The sequence below is a fragment of the Cydia splendana genome, chromosome 5 (assembly GCF_910591565.1).
Source record: "Cydia splendana chromosome 5, ilCydSple1.2, whole genome shotgun sequence".
Classification (NCBI taxonomy): Eukaryota; Metazoa; Arthropoda; class Insecta; order Lepidoptera; family Tortricidae; genus Cydia; species Cydia splendana.
Window position 1 is genome coordinate 16,181,930 of NC_085964.1, and position 10,882 is coordinate 16,192,811.

The 10,882-nt window shown below is 39.6% G+C and overlaps 1 protein-coding gene across 1 annotated transcript in view; it reads right to left on the reverse strand.

Annotated features, from left to right (window-relative positions):
- The window catches only part of LOC134790829 (venom dipeptidyl peptidase 4-like), a 29,896-nt gene extending 24,376 nt beyond the window's left edge, over positions 1–5,520 (reverse strand). The window contains exon 1 of the mRNA XM_063761791.1: positions 5,387–5,520. Within this exon, the coding sequence (XP_063617861.1) occupies positions 5,387–5,389 (3 nt within the window). The 5' untranslated portion in view covers positions 5,390–5,520. The remainder of the gene's footprint in view (positions 1–5,386) is intronic.
- Between the last annotated feature and the right edge of the window lie 5,362 nt (positions 5,521–10,882).

The window sequence follows — 10,882 nt, forward strand, 5'->3', positions numbered from 1 at the left end:
ATTTTTTATTTCTACCTGTATTCACTTTATATTCATATTTAAGCACAACTTTAAAGTTAAGATAGCTTTAGGTATTATATGCAGTAGGTACTTATTAAATTAGCATCACACCATTGTTCACGGGTCTAACGGGTTTATATTAGTTAAAACTCCAGTTTATAAAATAAGATGTTTAATCTTCTATTGTGGAAAAATTACAAACAAAAGACGATACGCTAACTTTTTATAGGTAAAAATTATAAGCTGCCAGTCTCTGCGGAGGTTCAATTCAGCTTTCTTGCGAACATGCCCCCGGGCGTTGAAAGATAGCCTTTCAACCAGACTAGCTTGTTGTCACTGGCAGTGGACAAATTTTACTGAAGGACCTGCGAACTAGTCCTCCCGCGGTCCTTATATCTGCCACTCTGGTAATGCCATCGCTTCCAGGATGAACAGCGACGACGCGACCCAATTTCCACTTCAAGGGTGGTAAGTTGTCCTCCTTGATCAGTACCAAGGTGTCCAACCGTAGCACCTCACTGTTCTGGCGCCATTTTGTCCTGACCTGGAGCTCCGAGACGTATTCTTTGCTCCATCTGCTCCAGAAATGCTGGCGCAATTGCTCAATGCGTTGGTAACGGGTGAGGTGATTAAATTCACGATCTCTGATGTCCTTGACCGGCAATGAGGTCAAAGGACGCCCAATAAGGAAATGCCCCGGAGTGAGCGGCAGCAGGTCTTGCGGGTCCGACGACATGGGAGTAAGCGGCCGAGAGTTCAAAATCGCTTCGATCTGGACCAGCACAGTGTTAAGTAACTCATACGTTAAATTACAATCTCCCAGCACTCTTTTTAAATGAAATTTGGTCGACTTTACACCAGCTTCCCAAAGACCTCCTGTATGTGGAGAATATGCCGGAATGAAATGAAAGTTAATTTTTTCGTGGGCTGCAGCCTCAGCCAGTGAATTGCAGTTGCTTTTCAAGAATTTTGATAGCTCATTGTATGCACCTACAAATGATGTACCGTTATCAGAATAAATGTCGGTTGGCAAACCCCTACGAGACACAAAACGACGCAATGCTGACAAGTAACTGTCACTGGTTAAGTCACCAACCAACTCTAGATGCACTGCTTTGGTGGTGAAACATACAAAAATGGCTATATATACCTTCACAAGTCTACATCCACGACCCTGGCGACTGGCAGAAGTCAGAGGGCCCGCATAATCGACACCAACACTCTCAAATGGCATATTTGGGATAAGACGTGACGCTGGTAAGTTTCCCATCAATGGCGCTACAATCTGGCCTTTCATACGAACACAATTAAGGCATTTTTGGAAACATGCTTTCGCTAAGTTATTCCCACCGATGGGCCAGTATTCATCTTTAACAGAGAATAATAATAATTGCGGACCTGCGTGCATTAACCTCTTGTGCTCAGATTCAAACAATAATTTCGTGAATCGGTGTTTAGCATGAATCACAATCGGATGCTTTTTCTCAAATGGAAAATTAGAGTTATGAATTCTACCTCCTACGCGCATTATTTTATTCTCATCCAAGAATACGTTAAGTTTAAGCAAAGGGCTTTTTTTTGGAATACAGTGATTGCTCAACAACAGATTATATTCTGAGAATGATTCCGCTTGAGAGACTCTAATTACTATGTTTAATGCGGTTCTCAGCTCGTTATCAGTTAGATAAATTGTTGAAATAATTTGCTTTCTACACAGACTCGCAAAGCGCACAATATAAGAGACTGTTCGAATAAGCCGTGATAGATTAGAGAACCGGGAAAAATCAATGAAACCGTCACCGTTTTCATCTCCCCGATTGTTCGTAACATTCGCGTGAAGTACAACTTCAGACCGAGTTGTTTTAAACACCGTGTTGCCAAAAAGGGTGCACTGGCAGTCCCGTATGTAACCGTGTTCAACTCAAAGACCTTCAAAGGTTTAGATGGATCATCCCGCCACAGAATCCGCTGCAAATACCTGTCATCAGGATGAATTACTATTTGCCTATACATTTTCTCTACATCCCCTGAGATAATGTACTTGTGTTGCCTGAATCGAAGCAGTATAGACAAAAGGTCGTCCTGTACAGTGGGCCCTACCATCTGAATATTATTCAGAGATACCCCAGAGCTAGTGGGAGCGCTAGCATTGAAAACTACTCTCAATCGTGTAGTCGCACTCTCCCTTAAAATTCCATGATGAGGTATGTGGTATGCCTTCTGTTCTAATCTAGACTCTTTGCACTCAGTCATGTGATTCAGTGACTCGTATTCTGCCATAAACTCCCTGTACATGTCTCTGAAATTTGGACGTAAATCGATTTTACGCTCTAGTGATAAAAAACACTGCTTAGCACGATTAAACGAATTCCCTAGAATACTAGGATCCTCCTTCAACGGCAACCTTACGCAGAATTGCCCATTTGCCAGCCTACTGACAGTTTCGGTGAAGTGTTTCTCACACGACTTCTCCTCAGAAGAATAATAAGAGTCTTTAGGACAGACCTCTTCAAGCTTCCAAAACCGTGTAAGTTGAGTTTGAACCTCATCATTAATCAAGTCGGCACTTGTGTTAGAAATGACATTCGTAAAATTACATTGAATGGCATGCGACGAAGTCAATGCGTGACCGCTGATTATTGGCCCTGCAACTATGTACCCCAATTTAGTCTCACATAGCACCGTCCGTTCATCCCCTAACTCAATTTTGTGTGACCCCAACAACTCCCAAAATAGATCACCACCAATCAAAATATCAATTTCAGATGGGGTGTGAAAGTTAGGATCAGCCAAGCACAAATCGGACGGGATATTTAACCGCGATATATCGTGAGAGTCGATCTGATGATAAGGTGTGGGGTCAGTTATAGATGGTAGCACCGAGCATACTAGACGAGTGGAATAGGTATCATCCAACGACTTAATTGGCACTCGACATATTTTACCTACAGGCGTTTTCAACTTATTTACCCCTACAATCGATCTATCTACTTGATCAGTGTGTAAATTTAATTGACGACACATCTTTTCAGTCATAATAGATGTCGCGCTGCAATTATCTAACACTGCTTTTACTATATGCTCGCGATTATCATGCCCATAGACTTTAATTAGTGCAGTTGCTAGTAGCACAACCTTTTGCTCAGATGCGCACGATTGAGATGTTGCCGTGCTCATGCTAGCTGATAGCGAAGGAACGGTTACGCTCCCCGCCATTGGCGCCGGTGGCGCCACCTGTACCGGTGCAGTACTAGTAGTTGCCTGCGTTCCGGGTCGTTCGCACGAACTTAATCCTGTTTTGAGGTTATGCTCCGCGGTATGAACAAGCGAGTTATGTTTGCGCTTACATAACTTACACCCTGCCTTCTTGCACTGGTTTGCATAGTGACCGCCGCGGAAACAGTTGAAACATATTTTATAAGTCGGCAATAAGTTAAGCCGCTCGGCATTACTTAAGGCCAGAAACTGAGCGCAGTTATTTAAATTGTGTTCACCATTACACTTCGGACACGGTTTAGACGACGACGACGAGGTGACACAGTGGTTGGCGGGTTGTGTAGAAAGCAAAGTCCTATGTTTCGACGCGATTTTAGCCGGCTGACTCGATTGACCGGCGCCTGAGGCGCTCGATAACTCCAAAGTTTCAATCAAGTCTGCACGATTACGCATAAAAGTGATAAAATTATCAAAGGAAATAGGCACACTTTTATCTAAGCTCCCTTTGTGCTCCTCCCACTCACGAAATGTCATAGCGTCTAATTTTTTGCTAACGATGTGAATAAGAAGCGTGTCCCAATGCTTGACAGGCTCGCCTAAGGATTCTAAGCATCTTAGGTTTTTATTTACTTGATCCATAAGTCGTTTTAACTGCCCGGACGACTCCTTTGTGATCGGCTCAACGTTAAACAGCGCTGATACATGATTTTGCAGTAGTAACCTTTTGTTATCGTACCGCTCACAGAGGAGTGTCCACGCTACCTCGTAATTGGTGTCAGAAAACTCAATAGAGTTAATAACCAAGGCCGCAGATCCTTCCAACGATGCTCTTAAATAATGGAATTTATTGATGTTATCGATATCATCGTTAGAATGAATCAGACTTGTGAAAGTATCTCTGAAACCTAGCCAATTCTCGTATGAGCCCTGAAATTTCGGTAACTGAATAGTTGGCAACTTAACCAGTTTACGATTCGCACCACTTCGCGACCCACGATTACTACATGACTCAAACTCGTCACGTTTTTTATTGAAATTGTTGAGTATATCCTGGGCCCGCGAGAGTACCGAAAAGTAGTTATTTTGGAACTCATCTCGCTCTGTCATATGGGCATCTAAACTTTCACTGTTGCACTCTAACTGTGTCTGTACATCATCATAAAGTCCATACAATGCCTCAATCTTACCTATACGCAACTGCAATTGACTAGCTTCAGCTTGAGTTAATGACGACTCCTTCACTTTGCCTAGGTATGTAGTAAATAAGGTGAGTTGACCTTTGTAACTGCCTCTTTTGCGAACTAAATCCTTTTCGTCAACCATTTTTGGGAAGCTGGTGTAAGTAGACCTTGAATTTAAACAATCAATTAATATATGTAAGCACGTTTAGGTACATAAATACAACAACCAATATAATACAATATTAACAATACAATATTCACTAACCTGGAGTTTACTATAAATCCTACCTATAAATACTACCTTACTAAAGAGTGCTGGCCCTAATAATAAATCCTAACACACTCAACACTGGCGGATTCCGACGTCCTGGTGATTTTCTTCAACAGAGCTTCGGCAGTCTTCGTGATATCCCCAGTGTTAAATTGGTATTTTATAGGTATTTCCCTTCAGTCCTTCAATAGATTCTGGTTCCTTTATTTACACCCGGTTCGTGTGGACCATGTTTACGGGTCTAACGGGTTTATAGCAGTAAAAAACTCCAATTTATAAAATAAGATGTGTAATCTTTCTTACAGTAAATGAATATATAATATTTGACACGGAAAAAAAACAAAAGACGATACGCTAACTTTTTATAGGTAAAAATTATAAGCTGCCAGTCTCTGCGGAGGTTCAATTCAGCTTTCTTGCGAACAACCATACTCACTTAAGTTTAAGAACTTACTATACCTACTAGGTCGGTATACCTATTACGTGAATCCTCGTTTTTTAAAATAATGCCAGGTAAACATTTCCATTCGTTATCATAAATCCACGTCTTGATTCGATAATTTACGCTTAGGCGGGTAGGTATTAAAAAGTTCCTTAAAAAAAAACAAAACACTGATCTAAGAATCGGCTAAATCACTTCCATCTGCTAATGTTGGGCCCTTCTCGTGACTTAAACACTGTCGTAATCCTATCGTAATATACATTTAAGGTCACTCACCATGGTTATGAACAGGACGCGAGGACGCCGAGAGTAATCCTCAATAAGCTAAGTGGTCCAATAACATCACTCGCGCACGCGCGTTGTCGGGGCCGCGCCGTTGGCGACTGCGGGCGCATCACAGAAACAATTGCGACTCAATCGCGTGGCGACCGGTTTCACGGATTTAGTCCTGTGATTGATGTTCTGATGTTGTTCTTTTAGTCTGACGTGACAGTTTTATAGGAGCATATCCTGTTAAGATTAACAGGATAGGACTAGATAGTCGTGATTACCAAAGTGCTTCTTTGATATACTAGGGCGTAGCCAAGGTGAAAATACACTAACTTGTATTTTACGCCCGGTTCTAGCTAACTTACTAGTAGGTTATTAATTATATCAAAATTTTGTTTAATTTAATAAAATAAAATAGTCCAAGCGGTTTGCACCTTAAAAAGTGCTTAGTTATTAACAAAGTGTACCTACCTTATAAGTAGTAGGTAATTTATTAATTGGCTTAATTGCGATCAAAAAAGGGCCAATAAATCTACAAACGAATTTTATGGAACCATTTACCAGTTTGCGTAAGTATTATCTTAATCTCAACGTGGTCCTCATTTTACTAGTTAGACAGAGGTAAGTAAGTTTGCAAAGATGTTGATAGCACACGCAGTGTAAGTGTTATTTATACGTCATAATTTCATAGAAGTTTGAGGTATTTAAAATAAAACTAGCACTGCGTTTGCTATCAAAATCGTTGCAAACTTGTCTCGGTCTGACTCAACGGCTCGATTCGGGAAATGAATTAGAGAATAGAGATTCACTAGATATGAAATAGTAAAGATATGTGACGTTCCACGGCAAAAGGTACCTTATGGCGGCTAGCGCCGCGATTAGGGAAATGTATTAGAGATTCACTAGATATGAAATAGCAAAGTTATATTATCTTTACTATAACGTATCTAGTTAATCTCTAATTCATTTCCCGAATCGCGCCGTATAAATGAAGTAATTGTCTAAATAGTGACGTACTTACCTACTCCCGTATATTCTCTTTAGCTTAATAGCTGCTTTGAAGTCAGTCACTGAACTGAACGTTGTTACTATAGGACATTGCCCTACGGCTCACTGAGTGTCGTCTCGATAGCCTAATCCAATGTATTTAGTTTGCAACCAGCAAAGTTGAACATAATAGAATTTTCCTCCTTTCTGTAGTTATGCCCGTTCGCTTCAAGTTGGCCGTCGGCGACCGTGACATGATTACGTCACAGGTGCAATTACTAGTACTGCGGACAAAAATATTTTCGTACTTTATTTGCTCACTTTATTGTAAAAATGTTTACGTCACCCTAGGCCCGTAAGTGGGATTTTCTTCCCACGGGACGGGAAGAAAATCTCACTTCCTGGCCAAGGCAAGACATAAAACTTTATACAAACCACGGGCGGTAATTCGTAAAGCCCCAGATCGCATATTTATGGCCCTCACCTTCGGTTCGGGCCACAAACACCTGCGATCAGGAGCATTTATGAATTTACCTCCCTAGGTATGTAATGTACTATTGTGATTGTATAAAATGTAACTAATGTATGTCATAAAAGTAGGTAGTTGTGTAGTTGGTAGTAGAGTAGGGACGTCAGATGGGGAAGTGGGGAAGCGGGCGGGCAGGTAACGGCCAACTTGAACCGAACGGGAAGCCACACTCACTTCACCGATGAGGCAGTTTCAAAAGATACCTACCTTGGAAATTGGCAATAGCGATACCCTTCCATGTAATTTTAACCTTTTCGCCGCCATTGACTTGATATAAAGTCAGTACATTTCGTGCCCCGCGCGCCACGACTTGATACACACTTGTTAAGTATGTACGGGTTGTTTACGTGCAATTTGTGGCTTTGCGTTGATGACACTATTACTTCATTGACGTGGCGGCGAAAAGGTTAACGGTTTACACGACTAAGCGCCACTTGCACCATCCCACTAACTCAGGGTTAACCCGTTAAACCGTTAACTCAGTGTCAAATTGTACTGGTAACCATGGTAACCCCAGGTTTAACCGGTGTAAGTGGACCTTAATCATTAAATTTGAGTCAAAACCATTTCATACAATGTGACCCGTTTCTATTACCTGATGCATCTAGACCGCATGTCCATATATCTTAACTTTTAACACAAAGTGACTTAGGTATGGTATGACAAGCTTTACTTAACAACTTTTAAACGGCTGGCTGTCGATCCACTGGTCAAGAGTCAAGAGCGACTCGTCACGTGCGATAAGTCTTAACCTTGACTTCGATTTTGCACCTGTGTATGATAAATTGATAATTTAGTACGAAAACGTGAAAAAAATATCTCGCCTGTTACCTCACGTGTGACCATATTTTGATACCTTGTACGTGGTTGTTACTGTTAGGTGTACACATTTTTGGTGAAACGAAAAAGGATAGAAATGCGGCAAAATACCTATAATCATCCTTCTGCAGTATGTCGACTGTAGTTATCCATGGGTCATGCTCTACTAGTGGAACCATTCAGCGTATTCTCAGATTTTGTAACTTTTTTCTAAATCGTGCTATATTAGACGGAGTCTTAGGTAACGCGGCAAATGGAAGTAGCTCTATGTTTTTACGAAATACATGGTTGTAATTAGTTGCACAGCGGAACTTATTCGGTATACATCTACTCGTGTCAGAAATTTGTTATCGTTAAGCTAGCTAGCTCTTAGTTTTATTTTTATTTATTCCCTCGCCTTTTTCTCATGCCATCGCCATTTGCTCAGTTAACGTAGATTTAGTTATTAGTAAATTTAATAAAAACACTAGTTTTATATATATCTTATATATAATTAGGGGTGAACTGAAAACCAGCGCTGTGACAGCTAGTCTGTAACACAGCAAATGCTGAGTCCACCCCTATTTTCACACTATTGTTTGTTTATAACATAATAAGTACAAGTATATTAGACTTAAGAAATTATGTTAATTTAATTGTTGGTAGTTCAACATGTCTTTTGTTTGTTTTGCTTTTATCGTCTTTGTATTCTTGTATGTGTGTGGCAATAAATAATTCTCATTCTTAAAACGTCTTACTCAATTGCAAACCGGAACTTTTAAAATGGTTAGAAATTTGCTACCAAAATGTCGAGACAACAATAATTTACCACGAAGCATGTCGCGATTGGTAATCATTCGAATGTTTATTTTATCAATTCAATGCTGTTCTATTATGATAAAGCAGATATCATGAGTTTTGTAGCATTTTCGGTGCACCAAAATAAGTTAACGGAATTTGTATGCACAATATCACAGTCTCAGTCGCAATGATTACCTAACCATAACTAGGTATATAGGTAAACTCTGTTGAAGTTCTTCATACCAATTCCGTTGACTCCTAGCTGCAGGATAATGGACCTCGAGATTGCTTATCACTGACTCGTTAATGGTCTACGAGTACAATAGGTATTATTCACTTAATAGTCATTATAGTCCCTAATTGAAAGTAGGCAACTAAGCTCATGAAGTATTTAAATAATCTGTACGAGGGTTGCACTGAAAATGTCGGGAATAGAGAAAACTGTCGCATCTAGACAGTCAATCTTTATTTTAATGCATACTTAAACTCAAACTGACCACGCATATAAATTTTCTTTTGAAAGTAATCATTCTGTAATGCACACGGCTCATAATCCCAAAGTCCTTTTTGTATGGCGATTTTGGGGCCTTAGTGGTTTTGTATGAAATTCGTGGAGTAGCCAACGGAATTGAAGTTTTTTTTACATATATATATATATAAAAGATTTTTTTACTGTTGTCATATGAATCTTTAGGAATGTTGAAATCTGCCGATATGCAACTTTTTTGGCAGTCTTTTTAATTAACAGCACAAATGCGATTTAAATTTTTGACGTCGCTTTGGAATGACATGCTTCTTTAAGATCACCCATGGTATAAAATGAAAGTGACTTTCATATTAAATTTTAACTGCAAACGAGCGTACGATGAACTCTAGTTCATAAAAAAATAACAGAAGCCCATTGTAACTTTTATTTGTTCGCTGAGGGCATATTGAAAACCGTTTAAAAATATGATCCGAAAAATCACTTGGCCAAAAATTCAAATAATGTTCGACATACAATTTTCAAATTGCCAGTAATTCTTAAATACAAATGACAACCAAATGGAATATACCTTAAAAGTTTTATAAAGAGTTACATTTTTATAAATTATATGCCTGTTTCTATTATGTTATTTCTAAGTGTCCCATTCCCGAATATTTCAGTGCGACCCTCGTACCTATGAGTAAGTATAGCCAAAACATTCTGAAGGCTTTTAGCAACTTTTGTTATTGACTGTACCCACGTAGACATTCACATAATAAACAAAATAACAAACCCAATATCCTTGATTACAAATGGGGCTATAATTCGAGCTGCGCAGCGCAGTATGTCAGCCATAAGTATTTACCAACTGATTTACCTGCGTGACATAATAGCCCGATTGCAGAGAAGTTATGTGAGCCCGGCTTGCACAACCATTTACAAAACCTTTCAATACCGACCACCTTGTCCATATAACTAAATGCCCCGGATAACTACTAGTGCGTACTCGTAGATTTAGGCAAATGAGAGAGCAATGACCGCAGAGTGGGTATATTTTTGATTTTTTAACCGTAACGTATCGGTGAAGGCAAAAATTAGGTAAGTGACCTAAGTACCTACCTAATGTTAATATAATGTATGTTCCTTACATTATCAAGAGGAAAGTATGTCCACTTCTTCAAAAATATCTGAAGATGCACTTTAACATCTTGATAATATAGTCTTTGTTCAGATATTAGTGAAGACTCTGATATATCTAATGCCGACGACTATACCTACACATATATAATTATTCTAGTCCCAGGTAATACCTACAATTTATTCAGGTTGCTTGTTGCAGATGCTGGGTCTTTCGCTTTACCTACCTAATTCGTACACGCCTTGACATTTCGCTGGCCCAATATTACAGGGTTCTATGTTTCACTTCTATGATAACATTCCATTTCTAACCGCAGCTGCATGTCAATTTTACTATGAAAATTGACAATGACAGCGACGCGTTCAGTACCGGTAGTGCAGCTGCGGTTAGAAATGGAATGTTACCATTATCGAACTGAAATTTGAACATTGTCATAGTGACACGACTAATTTCAACTATCTTGAAAATGTAACATAGAACCCTGTAATATTGGGCCAGCGATTTAATGCTGCTATTAGGTAAGTACGGAAAGCTCGGATAAAAGCCCAAAAGCCTACCTACATAAAATAAAATATATTCTACAATAGACTCGGATTGCCTACCTACATATACATGTCAGTATTGGCAGTAAATCTAATTGCAAATAATCCGCAGCACTCCATAATGGGACAGTTATTAGTTAGCGCGGTTATGCGTTCTTGTATAATCGCCAATCGGGAACGCAGCGGCGATCCACCTTTCACTATCGCTTGAGTCCATTGAAACTTGAACTGACATTTGTAT